Consider the following 20,223-nt stretch of genomic DNA (forward strand, 5'->3'; position numbering starts at 1 on the left):
GAGCTGTACACTAGATGCTGTTGGCATAAGAAGAGCGGTTACTAAATACATTTCCATTTCAGGTTATATACGAAGGTAAGTGGCGTCCTGAATCAAAATTTCTTTATTTAGTTATGTACAATGTTTGTAGAAGGACATTGACTTTGGTTATTCAATACAGAAACATTACAAGACATTATGTACATCCAAGACAACTGGTTTCCCATTAAATTATTGTTTCCTAGAAGATTATAATATGAAATGTTGTGTTTATAGTTAAAATCTAAAATGCAAAATATAAACTTAAACATCATCTATCTATAGAAATCTATATTAAAGCCCTGTAACCTAACAACCTACTCAGCATGGGGGGAGTACCGTCCACACCTAAAGCCTGTCAAGTGAGCGTCACATCTGATGGTGTAGGTGAAGTAGAGAACTCCTTTACTGAGCTGACAGCTCATGGAGTGAATTCCCCTCTCAGGAAACAGAAGACATCTCCCAACCAAGTCATTATAGAACACATCCCTGTCCCAGACTTCAAACCTCAACTCCTGACCCAGTTCAACTGAACCAAAATTATAAGTGGCATTCCACTCTGGGTTATTGTCGTCCATTACTGTCGCAGTTTCCTCGTACTTTCCGTTGTAGAAGATTTTCAAGTAGGCGTCTGTTTTTGTGAAGGTGTCCGCCTTCAGGCCTGCAGCTCTGTGGATCTCCAGTCCGAGGGTTCCTCTGCCAGCCCTTAATGGACAACAGTTATGATCCAGGTTAGGAGTTGGGGAGCAGCTCTTGAGAGCAGGCTGCGCCTCCTGCAGCTGGTTCTCTTTAATGTAGTCAGTGACGATGCTTCTCAGATTGGCACTGATCTGTGAATCCTCCACCAAATGGTGCAGAGGGAAGATGGCATAGGAAACCACGTCAGGGTTATCGTGGAGGCTGTTCATCCAGCTTTGGTATGCTTCAGATGGGTCTTGCTGGTAGAGGATGTCGGGGAAGTACCTCTCCCCTCCGATAACCTCGATCTTGTGGGTCATGAAGCCTTGGTAGAAGCCCATGCTCATATTTCCCTTCAGGATGTTGTCACACTTGTTGGAGAAGGATGCATTAGCGGGGAGGAAACCTAGAGCCATTCGAAGTTCGGAGTTCAGGCACTTATTGATCTCGGACTCTGAGAAACCCTTTAGTGTGGCCAGACAGGTCCTGAAGGCAGTGATTCGCCTCACCCTACCACCAAGCTGGACCTAGGAAACAAAATATTTAAATGAAGACTTTTGAGTAACCTTTGTCGTCCACCTCTGTGTCATTATCTCAGTAAAACACTATCAAAATACATTCTGCCGTTACTAAAAGGCACAAAGAGAAGAGTCTGGATGTTTCTCTGACCTGGTGTATATAGTGTGTTCCATAGGTGTCTATCAGACGTCTGTACTTGGCTCTGTCCTGGCTTGTGTTTAAACTCTGTGGGAGTCGGTTCAGATGCTTTGTAAATTCTGTACTCAGCTGGGGATGATCAGCCAGCCTGTAGCTGAAGAAACAAAGAATGCGGAGTACCATGACACAATGAAAAAATAATCTTGACCTTTTAGTAACAAACACAAAAAACATTCAAGTTCACTGTGCGGCCTTAAACACTTGTAACATGCCGATCCATTGTTTTCTTTTGTGTACCATTAGTTCTCCCTTACCTGTAGTAGGTGCAACTGATTTCATGAATGGCAAAAGTGGCCTTGTCCACACTATGCTGTGAATGAGCAAATTTTGCCAGGTCTGATCTGCTTCCTCCCAGCACTGCTTTGCCAACTTTGTCGAGGCTCAAGTCCAGGTACCAGTTGTTGTTAACCAGGGAGGTGGAGCTGCGCAGCAGGGAGTCCACAGAGTGGTGCAGGGCACTAGAGAGCTGCTTACTGCAACGGCTGAATGGACGCCAGTCGAGCACCGCTGCTGGAAGCCTCTGAATCTGAGGAGGATTAAAAATGAACGGATGGGGATGCAGGTGCAGGAAGAAAACAGTTAAAGGAAGTGGGATACAATAGAGGAAGGGGTGATCTGAGAAGACTGAGCAGTCTGGTAGTTTTACTTTACCTGTCCTTTTTGGAACCGGTTTGGACACAGTGTGCAGGTGTGGTTGGTACCCAGGTGAGCTTTGACGTTGATGACATACGCGCCTGTTCGACGCATCCGCACCACATCAAAACCCTCTCCTGCCAGGTTGTGGCCTGGGACAAAAGGAGCTTCTTCACACTCTGACCCAAAGCCAGTCCGACAGCCATGGACCCTGCAGACCTCCAACATGACTGACAAAGCCATTATAAACAGAATGAGGTTGCTCCGTGGATGTTTTCCTGCTGGCATGGTGACCTAAATGTAGCATAGGACACAAAGGTTGAGGATGTTGCTGGTAAAGTTGGAGATTCTGATTCTGATCTGATTCTGATTCTGATTCTGATTTTAATGATAAGCTTGTGAAAGAACATTTTGCCTCTAAATACTACCAAGATGTAAGGATTGTCTCAGGAATCTCACTGCACGTAGAAAGTTGCTTTATTTTCCTTCAAATTAAAACACATTTTCACAGGTTTGCAGTGAGCGGACTTTTAATAGCAGATGAACTATGTCCGTTACACAGTAAATGCAGATGAGCTCTTAATCTGCTCTGCTTTATAAAAAGCAGTAATCCTGCAACAGATGTGTCAACATAAAAACGTGACATGCTCTAAAAATGGCAAACTATGAATAAAGACATGGCACTCTTACCTTGGACTATATTTGTTTTATTGTCCTTCAGTCCGTCTTGTCTTCTTCTTTTAGGAGTTGTCAGGCTGTAACTTTTCCTCCTCTGCAAAAACGCCTGCCTCGGTTTTAAGGTTCCCTCTTCACTCAGCTCATTGACGGCACAGTTCACTGGTGAACTGCAAACTGACTAAAGTCTTGGTCCTGCTGGAATTGAAATAACGGCAGAGGGAGCTTTGCTGAAAGCCTGCTGCGAGCACTCTTTTGTCCGTCCTCTGCCTCATGAAGAAGACCTAGGAGGGAGTTTCCCTGCTTCACAGCCATGTATCTGTCACTCTCTCCCTCCCCCTCTATTTATCTCTCCCCCAAGGCCTTACCAATTTCCTCAGCATGACCGGGTTTGTTTTCATGTTCAAGACCCAGCTGTATGAATCCCTCACAGCTGTGTGTGCGTGTGCACATGTGGGGGAGGGATATTTTTGTATGTCACGAGAGGAGATGCACATTGGTCTGAGCACTCATCTCATTTCGGGAAGTGGATGCATGTATGTGCATGTGAGTGTGTACAGTACATATATCTGTTGTGTTTGAATGAGCTCGTGTTTATTTAATGTCTGGGTCAGCCTGTCTGTGTGCTCATTACCATGCTAAAACCATGAGCTCAGCTTTGCCATTGCCTATTTAAGGATGTGAATGGAATGCTGTGGTTTTCTCAGTAAGTTCAAGGGACATCAAAGTGTCTCTCTGTGCAGGAACTTTCATTCAACAGGAAACTGAGAGAAAAAAATGTTCAGCCCAGGTTTCCTATATTTAGAGAACCAATATGTGCTTTGGTGCCATGTGTACAGACCTAGTGAGAGGTCGTTTGAACTTTTTCTGCATTTTGTACTAATCTTTACACTTTACATGATCTATTATAATAACATATTTAAAAACATACACACCATGCAGACCTGTTAGAAGGCATTAACTATGTGTCAGTGACCAATTTACCAAGATATTATTTGGACATTTAAGACACTTTCCTTTCCTTAACTTCAATGGTTAATAAGTAGTTATGCAATCACAGAAGAGTTTAATAGACACATACATCATTTCTAAATGTATAGATTTTTAATTGCATGATGCAAAAAGTACAGTACAAAAATGATTCATACAATAATTACAAATGGCCCATCAGTTATCTTTTTAAATGTACTTCAAAGTGTTGAGGTTCATAAATGTGGGATAAAAACAAAATGACATTGTGCATCTGGCCCTCATGGGGGCAGTATTGGTTCACTACAGCCTTTGAAAATCTCGTCTGCTTCCAGTGAACCATTTTGTGATTTTAAAAGCAGGTTTTTGTGTCTGGGATGTAATTGTATATCTAAAGTTAGAAGGTACAAACTTCAAGGTTTATTAGAATTATTGCATTCACTATTCTCAGCAGTTCTCATAATCAGTAAAATAATTGGAATTTCAAAAAGAATAATAAGCAATGCAAAGTCATGTTGATTCAAACCAGGAACTCTTGAAGAACTGGAACAAAATGTCCCTCTCCCAAGGCACGTATGAAAAAGATTTCTGAGGTTACAATCAACTTAAAAGCAAAATCTGACTCATGAGAAGAACTTGTGTCTGGGACAAACGGCACCAAGCGGTTTTTTTCCTCAAGCATCATCTTGCTGTCTCTCCGTCTCTGCTTCATCACAACCAACCTCTCCTTGTATTTCCTCATAGCCCCTCCCCATCCTAAACCTAGACAGCCCTCTTCTTCTCTTCTTCAGGAGTACTGCCCCTATGACCAGCAGCACCATCATACCCATCACCCCAAAGACTATTGCTGCCTTTCCTCCCCCAGACATCTGACTCAATTCTGGATCAATTTGAAGAACAATCTCCATGATTTCTTCTGGTTTAGCCAGTTTCCACATCTTGGTCTGACCCACTCTGACCCAGCTCTTGTCTCCGTCAGTCATCACCATCACTGTGTTGGTGGCTTGCATGGTGACGAGCTGAGGTTATATAAAAGTAAATTAGTGTAGCAAAGCTATTTTTCAAGCTCTTACAAAGAGTTTACATTGTTTTTGTCAAATTGCGAAAATGTGTGGTATTTCACTTTATGAGCAGACATTAAATTGTGTCACATATAATGACTGAAATGATTTCTTCATTCTGCAGGATTGTGTTGATTGATGAGTTCAATACGGACCCTGACATATTTGTGTTCCTGTTGTCGACTCGTGCTAGCAGCCTGGGCATCAACCTCACGTCAGCTAATGTCGTAATTCTACATGACATCGACTGCAACCCCTACAATGACAAACAGGCAGAGGACAGGTGTCACCGTGTGGGACAGACAAGGTAAGATGTAATGTGTTACTAATCCTCCTGTCAAAGAAATGATTTCTTATTTATCAGCAGTTGGATGGAAAGAAACCATTCCTGTTATATTCACATTCTGATGTGGTTCAAGACTCATAATAAGGGTTTGAAAAGAAATGAAAAGAAAATTATAGTAAAATAAATTAAAGCTGTCCAATATAGTGCATCTTAAGAAGGGATTTAAAAGAGGTTAGTGAGTCAACTGACCTGATTTCCTCAGACGGAGCCTCAGGGCCCTGACTACAAACACTTTGTCCCCTTATAGCTTTCAGACAAGTTTCTGGAACAGATTAAAAGGAAAATGAATAAAAGCAGATGTGATGAAAGTTCTTCATAACACCAGTGTTATTATTTCTGGGTTAACCACACAAAGGTTTAGATAATCTAACATGTAAAGTATGCAAACCAATTTTAAGACAAATGGCGTATTTTATTCGGAATGTTGCTCACGGCAGCATTTATTACAAAAGACCAAAACATTTTCATTTATAATAAACTGTCCTAAATTCAGAGGGTCTCCAAGGTTAGGCTGGGCAAGTGTAATATATTTCTCTTGCAGCGTGACTCTACATGAAGTGAGAGGTCGCTTAACAGATGTGCAAGGCACTGAAAACAAGGGTTGTGTTCATCAAGTAGCGCTTATTTGAAGCCAGTCCAGGGACACAGATTCATATTTGTTAAACTGTTGGTCCACCCCACATTTTTAAGTTCAGCTTCAATCAGCTGATGTAAAAATTTTAACTTTTTGCCTCTTTTCTGCGCTTTGACCTTAAAAAACACTGTAAACTCACCTGTCACCTGACCTCCACGTTGCTGTTAAACCCCCTTCGGATAAGGTGCAACAGATTCATTTTACTGTTCTGCCAAGCACTTTATTTATCTGTTGAAATGTTTTTTGATTCTGCATAATTATCAACTCCTCAATCAAAAACAGCAGCAAGCATGGATCTGTTATTTTAGTTTCCAGAGCAACATGTATGCACCAGGTCTGAAGCATGACGTAGTCAGGCCCTGTATTTTAGCTTATTTTGTGGCTTGCAGCTTTAAATTAATTGACTTGCAATTACTGCAACATAACCTTCTGAAATAAAGCACTGTTTGTTCTTCAGGTGGTGAGGGAGTCATACCTGAAGATATGGCATCTTTACTCAAAGCTTCACTGGGACTGTGATACACGAACACATGAAACTTGAAATGTTTTTGAAAGCATTCCTTTGATCCTGGACAGAAACTACTGAGAATCATATGCCACCAAGAACAAAGGTTCTGAAAATGAATTCTGATTGACTGACTGTGTAGCGTGCTAGCTGTGCCTAAAACACTATTTTTACCTGCTCCGAGTTTATGTTCCTCATTTGTCTATGAGACCAGTATTTACAGAGAAGGCTGAACTAAAACTTAGCCTTTTTATTATAATGCACTTCACATGTTACTTAAAAGATTCCAAAGTGTAGAAACCTGAAACAACGTGGTTTTAGAGGGTTCCGCGCAAACAACATATTGGAGTACACCATCAACGTTTGGTACTGAAAATATAGACTGAAACAAAGTTCACTTATGTTACGTCAACACAGCCTTGTGTTGTGTACATTTAGATTACTGTACTGTATGTGAGTACACTGAGAAGACTGAAAATTGTTGTATGGTAATGATTCTTACACTCTGAAACAGGTGGTGCTCAGAGAATGGCACTTGACAGTGTTGCATCCTTGTCATACCAGCCAGTGCTTTTGAAACACATTAGTTTACATCCAAAAGATTTTCATTCTATTCAAAACTATTTTGGCACTTGTGGTTGTATCAAAATTTCAGCCAAGTATCTGGAAAATGATATTCTGTCACTGTCAGTCTGATGTGTTGAGTTTCATCTTTCAATCCCAATTCTGTTTCTGTCGGTGACAGCAAATTAATCAAGAGAATGTTTTGACGTTAAGTATGGTGCTTGAATTAGTTTCTTCAGCTGCTGCATTCACTGTACAAGTGGCTAATGTGTTGTAAGTTGTGGTGGCAATTTCTGTGAAACAAGCACAAAGTCAAACACTTCTTTCTGAAGAAGATATACTTTATTGAAATTCCTTTTACACTCATTTTTATTTATTCATGCAGTTTTTAACCCACAATCCCACACATGCAAATATGGAGAGAGATGGGTTTGGTGCCTTGCTCAAGGGCACCTCAGCAGTGCCCAGGAGGTGAACGGGCACCTCTCCAGCTACCAGTCCACCTTCCATACCTTAAGTCCATGCTGGACTTGAACCAGCCAAATCTCTATGGACTGAGCTACTGCCCTGTAAATTTAATTCAGCATCTGCAGATGATCAGTACACATCACCTGAATGGCATGCACAAATGGGCAAAGAACATAGGAGAATCTGTGTACTTATAACTCACAGCCCCCCTCCCTTATAGTTTCACTCAGTGGAGGAGACATCCTTTCCTTATGTGTTTACATATTCTGCGGAAGACTCCCCAAGTGAGACCCCAAACAGAGATAACATGAGAAACCATAAAGTTGTGGTTTCTCAATGCCGTAATTCAAAGTCTCTTAATCCATCATAAACCCTAAAGTTGCCCTTTAAAATAAACCATTTGGTCAGTCCTCTACATACACGTCTGCTCATGCAATTATACATACAAAAAGATACATTTCCAATACAAAGTGTACAAGTGTTACTGTAAATGCTTTTACTAAGTCGTTTGTATGATTTCTAGATACCTGTTTGAACTTAATGATAAATATTGGAATACATATTTGTGTGGTTATGCCTACTGGGCTTCAGCAGGAGGACTAATAGGTACCTGCATGTACTATAATGAAAGATGTGCAGGGACAGTGGGGGATTTGACAAATAAAACTAAACCGAAATTAGTTCCTCAAACAGAGTGCAGCTGAGTTCGGGATTGTATTCACATGGAGGACAGTCTAACCTCAGGACCAACCTTTGCAAAACATGTTTAGATGGTAGGTGAACATGCTATATGCATGCAAGTTAATATTGAGCTGTACACTAGATGCTGTTGGCATAAGAAGAGCGGTTACTAAATACATTTCCATTTCAGGTTATATACGAAGGTAAGTGGCGTCCTGAATCAAAATTTCTTTATTTAGTTATGTACAATGTTTGTAGAAGGACATTGACTTTGGTTATTCAATACAGAAACATAATTTATATCCAAGACAACTGGTTTCTTATGTAATTATTGTTTCTTAGAAGATTATAATATGAAATGTTGTGTTTATAGTTAAAATCTAAAATGCAAAATATAAACTTAAAGATACAGTGTGTAGAATTTAGTGATATAGTGTTGAAATTTCATGTTGCAGCTGAACACCCCTCATCTCACCCTCCCCTTCCAAACATCAAAAAGAAACTGTGGTAGCCTTCAGACTCAAAAGGTGTTTAGTTTGTCCAGTCTGGACTACTGGAAAAACATGGCGGCCTCCTTAGAGAGGGTCCCCTGAATGTAAATTTAAAGTATTTAAATATAAAGGGCCTTTTCTGGGGTAAAGAAAATTACAATTCATACAATTTAGATGAAATGAACTAGTGAAAACATCATGAGGATTATTCTACATTAAATTTCTGCCAATAGTTTCCTTCCACCTAAATCTTACACACTGGACCTTTTAACATCATCTATCTATAGATCTAAATCTATATTGAAGCCCTGTAACCTAACAACCTACTCAGTGTGGGAGTACTGTCCACACATAGAGCCTGTCAAGTGAGCGTCACATCTCAGGATGTAGGTGAAGTAGAGAACTCCTGTACTGAGCCGACACCTCATGGAGTGAATTCCCCTCTCAGGATACAGATAACATCTCCCAACCAGGTCATCATAGTACACATCTTTGTCCCAGACTTCCAACTTCATCCTTAAACCCACTTCAACTGAACCAAAATTAAAATAGGCATTCCACTCTGGGTAATCGTCGTCCGTTATCATCCTAGTTTCCTCGTACTTTCCATCGTAGTACATTTTCACGAAGGCGTCTGCCTTTGAGAAGGGGTCCGCGTGCAGGCGTGCAGCTCTTTGGATCAACACTCCGAGGGATCCTCTGCCAACCCTTGATGTACAACACTTCAAACTCTGACGGCCATGGACCCTGCAGACCTCCAACATGACTGACAAAGCCATTATAAACAGAATGAAGTTGCTCCGTGGATGTTTTCCTGCTGGCATGGTGACCTAAATGTAGCATAGGACACAAAGGTTGAGGATGTTGCTGGTAAAGTCTGGATTTTAATGATAAGCTTGTGAAAGAACATTTGGCCTCTATATACTACCACTGTAAAGAATTGACTGTAGAATTTACAGAAAACACCTGCCAATAATGTACTGTTAAATCCCTGTTAATAACTGTAAAAAGAATTACAGTATATTACAGGAAACCTTTTACAGGTATTTTTTGTATCTAAATTAAAGAAATTATTTGTTTTTTTACAGAAAAATTGTAATCTAGTTTACAACATTACCTTGTATTCTATTTAAATTACAGAAGTGACCTGGCAACTACAGTTGCCAATAAATGGCTGTTAATACTTACAATACAATATGTTGTTGTACAATTCTTTTACAGTTAAATCTTCTTTTTGTTACATTAGCAGCTTTGCAAATTATGCATATTGTGCAGTATTTTGAATGGCATAACGTTAATCCAAAATTCATCAACATTGCTTTAGATTCTCTTCACCTGTTCAATAAAAACTGAGCCAGAGCTGCAACAAAATCAAACTTTTATTGAAACTCAATACAGTTTCACAACATTTTCAGAACAACTCTTAAAATCAGAGCCTGAGATAGAGGTTATGTGTACATTAACAGAACAGATGACATCAACTGGAATATATAAGGATAATCACACCAGCCACAAATCAATCAAAGTTTCAACAAAGTCAAAGATTATTCAAACTGACCACATACTCGGCTTAAAGGCCCAATCTGAAATCAGGACCTGAGGAAGAAATGTATTAAGAACAAGGTCACATACATTTTTGCATAATTTTACTTTTAACTAATTAGCTATAAAAGATGAGCTTTTTTTAGTGTTTGGAAATCTTACAATATCAGCAAAAGATGTAAATACTAATACAAATGTTACGAGAAGAACAATGTCCATTCACATAGTGAGGACGAGAACAGTCCTCATGTTTTATGTTTGACTTACTCTCAAAGCCATTGAAAGTCTATTAATCTCTTGAGGAGAGAAGAGACGTGAGGACTGACAGAGTTTTTCTTCTTTTCACGCACCTTCCTACTTGTTTTGCTGACCAGCTTTGCCGTCTTGAGGCCTTTGGTTGGATTGATTCCAACTAAACATCTGAAATCACAAAATCACACGAAAAGAAACTTCCTCTATAAGAGGAGCAGAATCCATCAGGTTGTGCAAGACAAGATAATCGCTTACCCATTATATATGAAAAGCAAAACTTCACAAGATTGCATGAGCTGACCAGTAGTGATAAACTGTAGTAACATCAACACAACCACAGGCTGCACGTCCTCTGTGGGAAGATTTCCTGACCAGCACCGGCTTGGAAGGACCATATTCTGTGTATTTTGCACACTGTTTGCAGTCATACATTTCTGGCCTGAGAAGAGCAAAAAAGAGGGTAAACTAAAAAAAGTAATTAAGGTCGTTGGTCAATAAAACCACCAAACAATTAGGAACAAACAAAACATTTGGCTGTGCAATTAATTGGTGCCAGAACCTGAAGACTAGTTTTTCTGCAGAGTGCAGCCAGGCTCACAAACTTAGCTTACTTCAGAGATTTTCCTCCAACAGTAGAAACGGTGGTCCTGGCAGGGTTGTATACAGACCACTGCTAGCAGCCTGAAGCTGTGTGCTTTAGATTCTTACACGAAATAGTGCAGAGTATCCAAGTTTTTTAATTTTAAATATGATTGATTCACCTGCATGATCATAGATGTTAATTGGATATTATAAGTTTGTCACTTTAGTAACTGTAAACAATAGCATTGGTTTAATTAAGATCTCAGCAATGTTATTACAACATCTCAACAAAGATAATTAACATTCAACTTACATATTATGGAGTGGATGGACATGGCTGTTGCTCCACTGTTCTCATGCTCTCATGTCAAGTTTCTCTTTCAAACCGCCTCGTGCAACACAATCGATATCAACAGTATTTAACTGTAACATGCACCATCTGCAGTCAGAATACATGCCTGTAATTTTACAATGTGTTAGTGTGGAAAAACACTGTCAGCTACTGTAATTGTTTTGGACCCATGATGCATTGCGACATACAGATAAACTTTGTAAAATGACAGAACACGAAGTTACGGTAGAATTTTACTGTAGAAACAGCAATTTGTTACATGTTGCAACCATAGACCGTATATAAAGAACTAATGGTGACGTCATGTGTCAATCAAGTGATAATTATTCACAATGTCAAATCTCTATATTATCTAAACGAGCGAGTTAGAAAAAAATTCACTGATTGAGACTAAATCCGTTTTTTGAACCAGACTGTAAACAGGTTTAATTCTGCTCTAAAGTCTAAAGTCAACTTCTTGGAGCCAGCCTCAAGTGGCCACCCAGTGAACTGCAGCTTTTTGCACTTACTGGCCTCATCGCTCAGCCCAATTTGTTGCTACTTGATTGCATCATGTAAGGAGTGTCTCAGGAATCTCACTGCACGTAGACAGTTGCTTTATTTTCCTTCAAATTAAAACACATTTTCACAGGTTTGCAGTGAGCGGACTTTTAATAGCAGATGAACTATGTCCGTTACACAGTAAATGCAGATGAGCTCTGAATCCTCTCTGCTTTTACAAAAAGCAGTAATCCTGCAACAGATGTTGCGTCAACATAAAAAAAAGGTGACATGCTCTAAAAATGGCAAACTATGAATAAAGACATGGCACTCTTACCTTGGACTATATTTGTTTTATTGTCCTTCAGTCCGTCTTGTCTTCTTCTTTTAGGAGTTGTCAGGCTGTAACTTTTCCTCGTCTGCAAAAAAACGCCTGCCTCGGTTTTAAGGTTCCCTCTTCACTCAGCTCATTGACGGCACAGTTCACTGGTGAACTGCAAACTGACTAAAGTCTTGGTCCTGCTGGAATTGCAATAACGGCCGAGGGAGCTTTGCTGAAAGCCTGCTGCGAGCACTCTTTTGTCCGTCCTCTGCCTCATGAAGAAGACCTAGGAGGGAGTTTCCCTGCTTCACAGCCATGTATCAGTCACTTTTTCCACTACCTGCATTTTGTACTAATCTTTACACTTTACATAATCTATTATAATAACATATTTAAAAACATATATACACCATGCAGACCTGTTAGAAGGCATTAACTTTGTGTCAGTGACTAATTACCAAGATATTATTTGGACATTTAAGACACTTTCCTTTCCTTAACTTCAATGGTTAATAAGTAGTTATGCAATCACAGAAGAGTTTAATAGACACATACATCATTTCTAAATGTATAGATTTTAATTGCATGATGCAAAAAGTACAGTACAAAAATGATTCATACAATAATTACAAATGGCCCATCAGTTATCTTTTTAAATGTACTTCAAAGTGTTGAGGTTCATAAATGTGGGATAAAAACAAAATGACATTGTGCATCTGGCCCTCATGGGGGCAGTATTGGTTCACTACAGCCTTTGAAAATCACGTCTGCTTCCAGTGAACCATTTTGTGATTTTAAAAGCCGGTTTTTGTGTCTGGGATGTAATTGTATATCTAAAGTTAGAAGGTACAAACTTCAAGGTTTCTCAGCAGTTCGAATAATCAGTAAAATAATTGGAATTTCAAAAAGAATAATAAGCAATGCAAAGTCATGTTGATTCAAACCAGGAACTCTTGAAGAACTGGAACAAAATGTCCCTCTCCCAAGGCACGTATGAAAAAGATTTCTGAGGTTACAATCAACTTAAAAGCAAAATCTGACTCATGAGAAGAACTTGTGTCTGGGACAAACGGCACCAAGCGGTTTTTTTCCTCAAGCATCATCTTGCTGTCTCTCCGTCTCTGCTTCATCACAACCAACCTCTCCTTGTATTTCCTCATAGCCCCTCCCCATCCTAAACCTAGACAGCCCTCTTCTTCTCTTCTTCAGGAGTACTGCCCCTATGACCAGCAGCACCATCATACCCATCACCCCAAAGACTATTGCTGCCTTTCCTCCCCCAGACATCTGACTCAATTCTGGATCAATTTGAAGAACAATCTTCTTGATTTCTTCTGGTTTAGCCAGTTTCCACATCTTGGTCTGACCCACTCTGACCCAGCTCTTGTCTCCGTCAGTCATCACCATCACTGTGTTGGTGGCTTGCATGGTGACGAGCGGAGGTTTAGTGAAAGGAGGCAGGTGGATTGGCAGCAGTTGCCCACCTGTGAACAGTCCTGACTGGACACAGTAAAGAATTTCACAGCCATCACTCACGGTGGCAAGGTGCTGACTGAACTTGGGAGGGCAGTGACGTTGGCCTCCTGCCAGTGGGTTGGTTGATTGACAGCTGAAGAGGCCTCCGAATGGCACTGCAAATCTGGTTCCGGCTTCATAGTCGTTACTCACACAGATCACTTGGCCATCCGAGAGGAAATTTTGTGGGATGAAGTTTGATGGGCAACTTTTGGCCTTGGTGAGAGGGTTCAGGAGAGAGGGACTGTAGATGCCTCCAAACAGATACCCCGAGTTGTCCGGGGCCTTTCCATTCACAGAGCACCAGTAGGTGTTGATGCGAGCAGAGCGAACATAGTAGTTGTCCCGACACACTGAGTTATAACAAGTTTTCAACCACAAAAATCCACAGGCATAGCTATGCTTGTAGCATTCGTGTAAATTGTAAGCCTGCTGTTTCACTTCTGATCTCAGTAACGTCGGAGAGTAAGGTAAACGACAGGAGAAGTCTCCTGTTCCAAGGTTTTTCTGGGCCAGAGAATCACAAAGGGGACCTGCATCAGCAGTGAGTTTATCACATGTTTGGTAGATGCCTCCAAAACTGAGGTTTGTAGAGGGGCCTTCGCAGGAACTATCATCAATGTTGGCTTGGAAGTTAAAGTTCTTGGAGTTAATGTCAACACAGCCAGGGCGGGTGTTGACCTTGTAGTACCGCTCTATGGCTTGACTCACACTATCAGCCACTTTTCCAACTGTCGGCTTTGGCAGGTCAGGAATGGTGTTAGTATTTATAATGAAGTGTAGGGGAAATCCGGAGCGATCAATAGCAACCAGGTTGTTTCTGGTACTTTCCTGCCACTTCTGCAGAGTGATGCCAGGATAGAAAGGTATGCCGCCTCCATGGCTTTGAATGAGAGAGTACTGAATGTTGGACTGATACGTTTGGAGTGTGGAGCTCTGTTGGCTGGCTTGACTGCTTATGTCAAACTTGAGTTTGTCAAAAAAGTTGAAGCCAGCCTGAGCTTTAACGGAGAGTTTCTGTGACACGTTGTCCGACACATATGTAGAAGTGAGGTAATCTTCCTGCACCAAAGCAGCCCCAGCATCGACGCTTGTGATAACATGAGTTCCATACTCCAGCACCATCTTCTCTGAGAGATACTCTGCGGCCCTCGTTTGGTTGTTTTCAATTGCATCAGCTATCTCTTTAGCTTGTTGAGCAAAGCGTGTGTCCAGAGTGAAGTCTGGATAAGCCTTAACAGTGTAGATGAAGTTACGAACCTTTGAAAGAAAGAGGAATATGATGATGATGCATCAAGGAGACCAGAAGGTTGAACAATATAACAACGCCAACAGAGCAATTGTCTCCCCCAGCTCTCCTGATATCTCACATAGCATCCCCATGTATCACCCTCACCCTTTCACCCATCCCAACAGCACATCCATTAAAGGCTATAATTGCTGTCACTCTACATTACATGTAGTTACATGAAAGTTAAGCCAGAGTTACATTTCAAAGTCCATAAGCGTATACCCACTACAATGAACTGCTAGTTGGCCCTTTATCTATACCCTGACCCTGGGCACTGCTTGGAGAGAGAAGGGAGTGTATGTATGTAGGAATGAGGAAGTAACTCTTGATCACTAAACAGTTTTAATATTTTTCATGCTTTTTATATTTTTACATTCAAACCATAGAAAACCATTGGCTCACCTGCACTCTGGCTGTAGTTGATGAGTCTTTGACCTGATGGATTTTCATCCTCTGGTTCTCAGTAGAGAATTTGCCATTCATCACTGTGAGGAAGGATATATCTGCATTTATGGAGAAGGATGTAGAGCTTTTCTGCTCGAGCCAGGAGCTGATTATCTCTGAGGTGGTCTCCACACCCGTCTCTTTGTGGGGAATGACAAACACCTCGTCTGGAATGAGGTAGACCCCGTCCTCAGTCGTCTGGCACTGGAAGTAGCTGAGGTTCATGACTCGGCCCATATCCATGTTCCGAAGGTTGTCCCAGCCTCCACCTGGCAGCACCTCCAGTGCTGTGATGGAGAGATTGTTGGAGGCTCGACATTTACTGAGCCAGTTGTCGGGGCGGCTGACCGGAACAGGAGAGCACACATGAAGGAGAGAGAGAGCCAGGAGGGCCACTGCTGTCTTCATGACGGCTGTGTCAGAAATGAAGGCTGAGATGTCCGATCACTGCATATCTTCTCTGTCAGGGTCCCTCCTTCTCTTATGCAGTTTATCATATGACAAACGGGAACAACCTGTTTGAGAGATGGTGTAGGAGGAAATGGTTTTGCTTTCATTTGTGTGGAACCCAAAGTAAATGTACCAGAGGTTACTTACTTTATTGCCTTTATATTTACAGGGAATACCACAAAACCTACAGCAGCATATGTTATGTTAAGGCAGATACCGTGTTTGTTACAGTGATTTATGATATGTAATCACTGATTGAAACATATGATCTCTCAGTCTGAGCACGTTTGTGCTGTGTTCTGATATTAGGATGTGCCTGAGTGAACAGTTGTAAAATAATCTATTTCTTTATTTACTCTCCAAACTCACTAACCCAGTAGACTACAGCTTAAAAGATAATCTTACTTTTACTTTGCAAATATTGTGATAGAAATTATAATGATACATGTTAATTGTATTGCACCTTTCATACAAGTCCTTTACACACAATATAGATGAAGATAAAAAATGTTAAAATGTAATTCAAATAAGAACAGATTTGAATAAATATAAGAACATGTTAAACATGTAACATTTAAAGGAAAAGGAAATAAAAAAGAAATATAATTAAGAGATGCATAAAAATGGAAGGTGAGAACAGTGCAGGAGTGTTGGCTTGATGATAGATGCTGCATGTCACAGACTTTAAGGTGAGGTTAGAATTGTTCAGACTTCCTCCTATAAAAAGGAACAGAAAGCAGATATGAGAACAAGATGTATTGGTTACTTTGCTATGTTTGCATAGTTGTGGGGCGTCACATGATTTCACGTCATTGGGAATGTTCACAGAACTTCTCAGTCTGAGTCACCAGAGGCCCAAACTTGTTTGACAGACTACCAACAACAGGGGTGGTGAATTTAGGAACAATCTGAAATGCTATCTTATGGGGAATCCTCCATTATTTTCATCTAGTTTATTTTGGGTTAATATGTCCGAGAGCGACCTCATGCATTTACACTTACCACACTGAGTGTCTATTTCCCATCATCACACCTCTGAAAAACAGGAACACAGCACTTAACAACACACTGTAGTTTTTAACCTTCTCCATATTCGAGCTCATCTGTTCAATGTTTCAAGGGTCCAACAGTACAATATCATTGAACATCAACAATGGATTCTTGGCTTATTTTGACTGAATTACTTCTGTAAAATCACCATTAAAAATATTAAAACAAACATCAAAGATGACTTTAAATTAAGAGAAGTACATTTAACTTAATCTATCTGTTAGTTATTTAATAAATAGTTATTTAATAAAGTTCTCCTACTTTCATTTTTAGTGCAAACATTTGATCCCAAATTTAAATTAGATTTAATCTAAAACAGATTTACATCTTCAAAACACTCATTTTCATTTTTATCTCAAATTAAATGTAAAAATCTATTAAAAATTTTTAAAAAAAAGATTTATGAGAAACGGCAAATCTCTCTGTCCTTCTCTTTCTCTCTCTCTCTCTCTCTTTCACTCTCTCACCTCCACTTATATCACCTTCCTGCTGCCTTTTAATGTGGGCTCTCATCTAACACGCTTGTACGTGCTGAATTTATTCCAAGAGGGTTTTTAACTTTTGCTCTTTCTGTTGCTAATTTGACTGTTCCTTCGCGCTCTCTTCGTGTATTGGGATGTTTTTTGCTGAAGGTGAAAACTGTTCCGAATCCGGTCAGTAGATGGCGACACGAAACCACACTCATGAACTCTGTAATGTCCCATCGCTATTCTCTCTCCAGGCCGAACTCACTCAAAGTGTCACTTACTGCAATTACTTCGTCTGATTTCTAAATCTCAGTAGGACCGTGGATGAGGATGATGTTTTTTATTCATCATTATACATCTCTTTCGCTCCAGTCGTTCTGAACCCCCGTCATGGCATGTTTTTATTTTACTGCTGGAGATAAGGGCAACTTCAACGAACCCGGCTCGTCACGCCCGGTTCAGCCTCGCTGTTGTCTGTTGTCATAATAGCTGAGTCACCGGCAGCTGTTATATGATCAGCCTGGTCCCACCCACTGTTTCTGCACATGTCAAACTCCACATCTTATCAAACTTTTTGAATACAGGTTACTTTTCAAGAGGGGCTTGCCAAGTTCTTACAATGTTGGTGTTTTCAAGTTTAATCGTGACATTAGCAGCTGTTTGTGCCGCTGCTTGCGGATGATATTTGTGTAACTGCACGATGCCTTGGCCCGCCTTGACCCGTGCGTAACGGTGCGTAAAAGCGCTCCAAAATATCCCGCGCGCACATTGAATCAAGGAAATAAAGTTCTAAGCTAGAACGAGTCCAAACAGTGTCTGCTGCCATTATCAACGAGCCAGATAGCAACGACTCTTTGAACACCACAAAAAAACACTATCTCATTTTGTTTTCTCTTTTTTGTCAACTCACTGGTGCTGAATGACAAATCACTTATTCATAACACTTAGTGATGCATGTAAATATAATATTAATACTAAACTATGACGTATTTAAGGCTTAATTCAGTTTTATTTTCCTCAGTTTGAGAATAGATTGTTCATATCCAGAAACAGATGCAGGGAACATGAAGTCTATTCTTCATCCAGTTTGTTGAAGGACACACAACACAGTCTTTCAATTAAACTAGGTTTATTATTTTTCAACAATTGCAGTTAAGTTCATTGCAGACCACAGCTGACAGCGGCAAGAAGACGGTGTATAAAAACAGCAGGTTCAATATTTTCTACTGTAGAAAAGATGTAAAATATTGCAAGCAAACTCAAGTTTTTGGAATGAATTCAGAATTTTTGTCCTCACAGTTAAACAGCGTTGTGAGAGTGTTCAGTGGGGAGTGTTCACTTCTTGGCAGCGGCCCTGGTCCTGGTAGATTTGACGACCCTTCTCTTGGCCTTCATGGGACTCTTTGGCTTCTTGGCCTTCTTAGCTGCAGTGGGTTTCTTGGCTTTCCTTGGACTCTTTGCCTTCCTTTTTTTCTTCGGGGACTTCTTGGCTGCTGGTGTGTCACCTCCAGCTGCTTTCTTAACAATCGCCCTTTTGACCTTCTTTGTTTTTGGCTTCTTCTTGCTCACCACTCTCTTCTTTGGAAGTGCAGGAGTCTTTTTGTTCAGCTTGAAGGAGCCTGAGGCCCCGGTGCCCTTGATCTGGACCAAAGATTTGTTGGCCACCAGGCGTCTGATGGCCATGAGGACCCTGGCGTTGTTCTTCTCCACATCGTATCCTCCGGCCTTCAGAGCCTTCTTCACGGCTGCCAGGGACATGCCACCACGCTCTGTGGAAGCAGACGAAGCCTTCAGTATCAGGTCGGACACTGTGGGGCCCGATTTCTTCCTCTGAGACTTGGCTCTCTTCTTTGGAGATTTGGCCGGAACCGCTGAAGGCAAAACAATCACTGCAGAAGACATTGTAAAAGCAGTATGGCCCGGATCGGATGAGTGAGGTTCAGTGAGACTCGAGAAGGGAGTGGTATCTCTGTTTGCCCTCTTCACAAGTTCAGAGCTGATAAAGCCTTGATGAGAACCGTGGAGAATGAGCCCCGCCAACACAGCGCGCCCCTTCTCTCCCTCTCAAACTTGATAGAGTTTGTGTTTTCTCCAGTTACATTATTCTGTAAAATTCCTGCATAAAATGTTAGATATCAATGTAAAAAGCACATCACAAGAATCAGGGGGATCTTAATTGTCTATATGTTTATTCATAGTTTGGGGTTTTATAAAATGTACATAAAAATTGTTTATGTAATAAGAAGGTGGCATTGTTCAAGTGCAATTTCAGGCAAGTAATTTGTACATTTAAACAAGGTTAGACCCTCAAAATAATCATGTACAGACTTTTATATCTAGGTAAAGTTAAACAGCATTGCGTTTTATAAACTGGCAACAACAATTAGTTTTATTTGATCTATTTCTCATGATTAAATTCGTTTAAATATGACCAAAGAAACACAGTTGTCTTGCAGATCATATAGGGACTTGAATATGAATACACTTTCCTGAAATAGGGAAGCAAGGGCATTTTTAATGAAAGTATGATGTGAAAAAGAAAGTAAATTAACAGAAAATAAAGTTTATATCATCAAAATATTACTGTATAGGCTACTGTGTGTCTGTGTATGGAGGTAGATGAAGAGTTATCAGCCTGTGAGGAGGGGCCAAAGAAACAAATTCAAGTTCAATTCTGCTTTGTTTTTTTAAACTTTAGACTCTTTATGAAATTACCAGTGAGGGACAGACACACACACACACACACACACACACACACACACACACACACACACACACATTCACATATATTTATAGAAAAGCCAGTCCATGGTTTGACAACCAGTTTAATAATAAAATGAAAAAATAAAATATATTAGATCAGGTTTGTTACTGAACTGAATATTCCTCTTGTCTGTCTTCAGTGCGTTTGGTTTATGAACAGCACATACACATTCTAGTCATCAGAGTATTTTTGCACATGTACAGTGTATTAGGGTTTACAGATACTACTGTACCATTTATATTATGTGTAACCAATGGAACATTTTGAATATG

The 20,223-nt window shown here is 40.4% G+C and overlaps 3 protein-coding genes and 3 long non-coding RNA genes across 9 annotated transcripts; 1 reads left to right on the forward strand and 5 right to left on the reverse strand.

Annotated features, from left to right (window-relative positions):
• Positions 1-85: 85 nt before the first annotated feature.
• Positions 86-2,992, reverse strand: prf1.5 (perforin 1.5). Its single transcript, XM_020102711.2, has 5 exons — positions 2,737-2,992; positions 2,065-2,340; positions 1,668-1,939; positions 1,366-1,507; positions 86-1,223 (listed from the first exon to the last, which is right to left on the reverse strand). Exons 2-5 carry the CDS (start codon positions 2,332-2,334, stop codon positions 336-338), a joined length of 1,572 nt encoding a protein of 523 aa, XP_019958270.2. The 5' UTR covers positions 2,335-2,340; positions 2,737-2,992; the 3' UTR covers positions 86-335.
• Positions 2,993-4,570: 1,578 nt separating this feature from the next.
• On the reverse strand, positions 4,571-6,292 carry LOC138407474 (uncharacterized). 2 transcript variants are annotated; one of them, XR_011240880.1, is made up of 5 exons: positions 6,207-6,268; positions 5,871-5,959; positions 5,287-5,359; positions 4,907-5,007; positions 4,571-4,709 (listed from the first exon to the last, which is right to left on the reverse strand). It is a non-coding gene; the product is annotated as an uncharacterized lncRNA (long non-coding RNA). The 2 variants fall into 2 exon arrangements; XR_011240881.1 differs by lacking the exon at positions 5,871-5,959 and having other exon boundaries at positions 6,207-6,292.
• LOC138407475 (uncharacterized) lies at positions 4,919-6,412 on the forward strand. The gene is made up of 2 exons (XR_011240882.1): positions 4,919-5,058; positions 6,189-6,412. It is a non-coding gene; the product is annotated as an uncharacterized lncRNA (long non-coding RNA).
• A 3,389-nt stretch (positions 6,413-9,801) lies between these two features.
• On the reverse strand, positions 9,802-12,242 carry LOC138407473 (uncharacterized). Of its 3 annotated transcripts, none has more exons than XR_011240879.1 (5): positions 11,986-12,242; positions 11,130-11,255; positions 10,490-10,673; positions 10,333-10,402; positions 9,802-10,036 (listed from the first exon to the last, which is right to left on the reverse strand). It is a non-coding gene; the product is annotated as an uncharacterized lncRNA (long non-coding RNA). The 3 variants fall into 3 exon arrangements; XR_011240878.1 differs by having other exon boundaries at positions 9,914-10,036; positions 10,250-10,402; XR_011240877.1 differs by lacking the exon at positions 9,802-10,036 and having other exon boundaries at positions 10,235-10,402.
• A 284-nt stretch (positions 12,243-12,526) lies between these two features.
• Positions 12,527-15,791, reverse strand: mpeg1.1 (macrophage expressed 1, tandem duplicate 1). Its single transcript, XM_020102710.2, has 2 exons — positions 15,179-15,791; positions 12,527-14,745 (listed from the first exon to the last, which is right to left on the reverse strand). The coding sequence occupies exons 1-2, from the start codon at positions 15,626-15,628 to the stop codon at positions 13,063-13,065; spliced, it is 2,133 nt and encodes a 710-aa protein (XP_019958269.2). The 5' UTR covers positions 15,629-15,791; the 3' UTR covers positions 12,527-13,062.
• A 2,508-nt stretch (positions 15,792-18,299) lies between these two features.
• Positions 18,300-19,244, reverse strand: LOC109639310 (protamine-like protein). Its single transcript, XM_020102696.2, has one exon. The coding sequence runs from the start codon at positions 19,087-19,089 to the stop codon at positions 18,523-18,525; it is 567 nt and encodes a 188-aa protein (XP_019958255.2). The 5' UTR covers positions 19,090-19,244; the 3' UTR covers positions 18,300-18,522.
• Between the last annotated feature and the right edge of the window lie 979 nt (positions 19,245-20,223).

The sequence above is a fragment of the Paralichthys olivaceus genome, chromosome 4 (genome assembly GCF_024713975.1).
Source record: "Paralichthys olivaceus isolate ysfri-2021 chromosome 4, ASM2471397v2, whole genome shotgun sequence".
Classification (NCBI taxonomy): Eukaryota; Metazoa; Chordata; class Actinopteri; order Pleuronectiformes; family Paralichthyidae; genus Paralichthys; species Paralichthys olivaceus.

Excerpts from the sequence above, each read along its gene's own strand:
- prf1.5 (XM_020102711.2), bottom strand. The coding sequence starts at position 2,334 with ATGCCAGCAGGAAAACATCCACGGAGCAACCTCATTCTGTTTATAATG. Across the intron at positions 1,940-2,064 it reads ACCGGTTCCAAAAAGGACAG|ATTCAGAGGCTTCCAGCAGC; the intron begins GTAAAGTAAAAC and ends AATCCTCCTCAG. Across the intron at positions 1,224-1,365 it reads GAACACACTATATACACCAG|GTCCAGCTTGGTGGTAGGGT; the intron begins GTCAGAGAAACA and ends TTTGTTTCCTAG.
- mpeg1.1 (XM_020102710.2), bottom strand. The coding sequence starts at position 15,628 with ATGAAGACAGCAGTGGCCCTCCTGGCTCTCTCTCTCCTTCATGTGTGC. Across the intron at positions 14,746-15,178 it reads CAACTACAGCCAGAGTGCAG|GTTCGTAACTTCATCTACAC; the intron begins GTGAGCCAATGG and ends TTTCTTTCAAAG.
- LOC109639310 (XM_020102696.2), bottom strand. The coding sequence starts at position 19,089 with ATGTCTTCTGCAGTGATTGTTTTGCCTTCAGCGGTTCCGGCCAAATCT.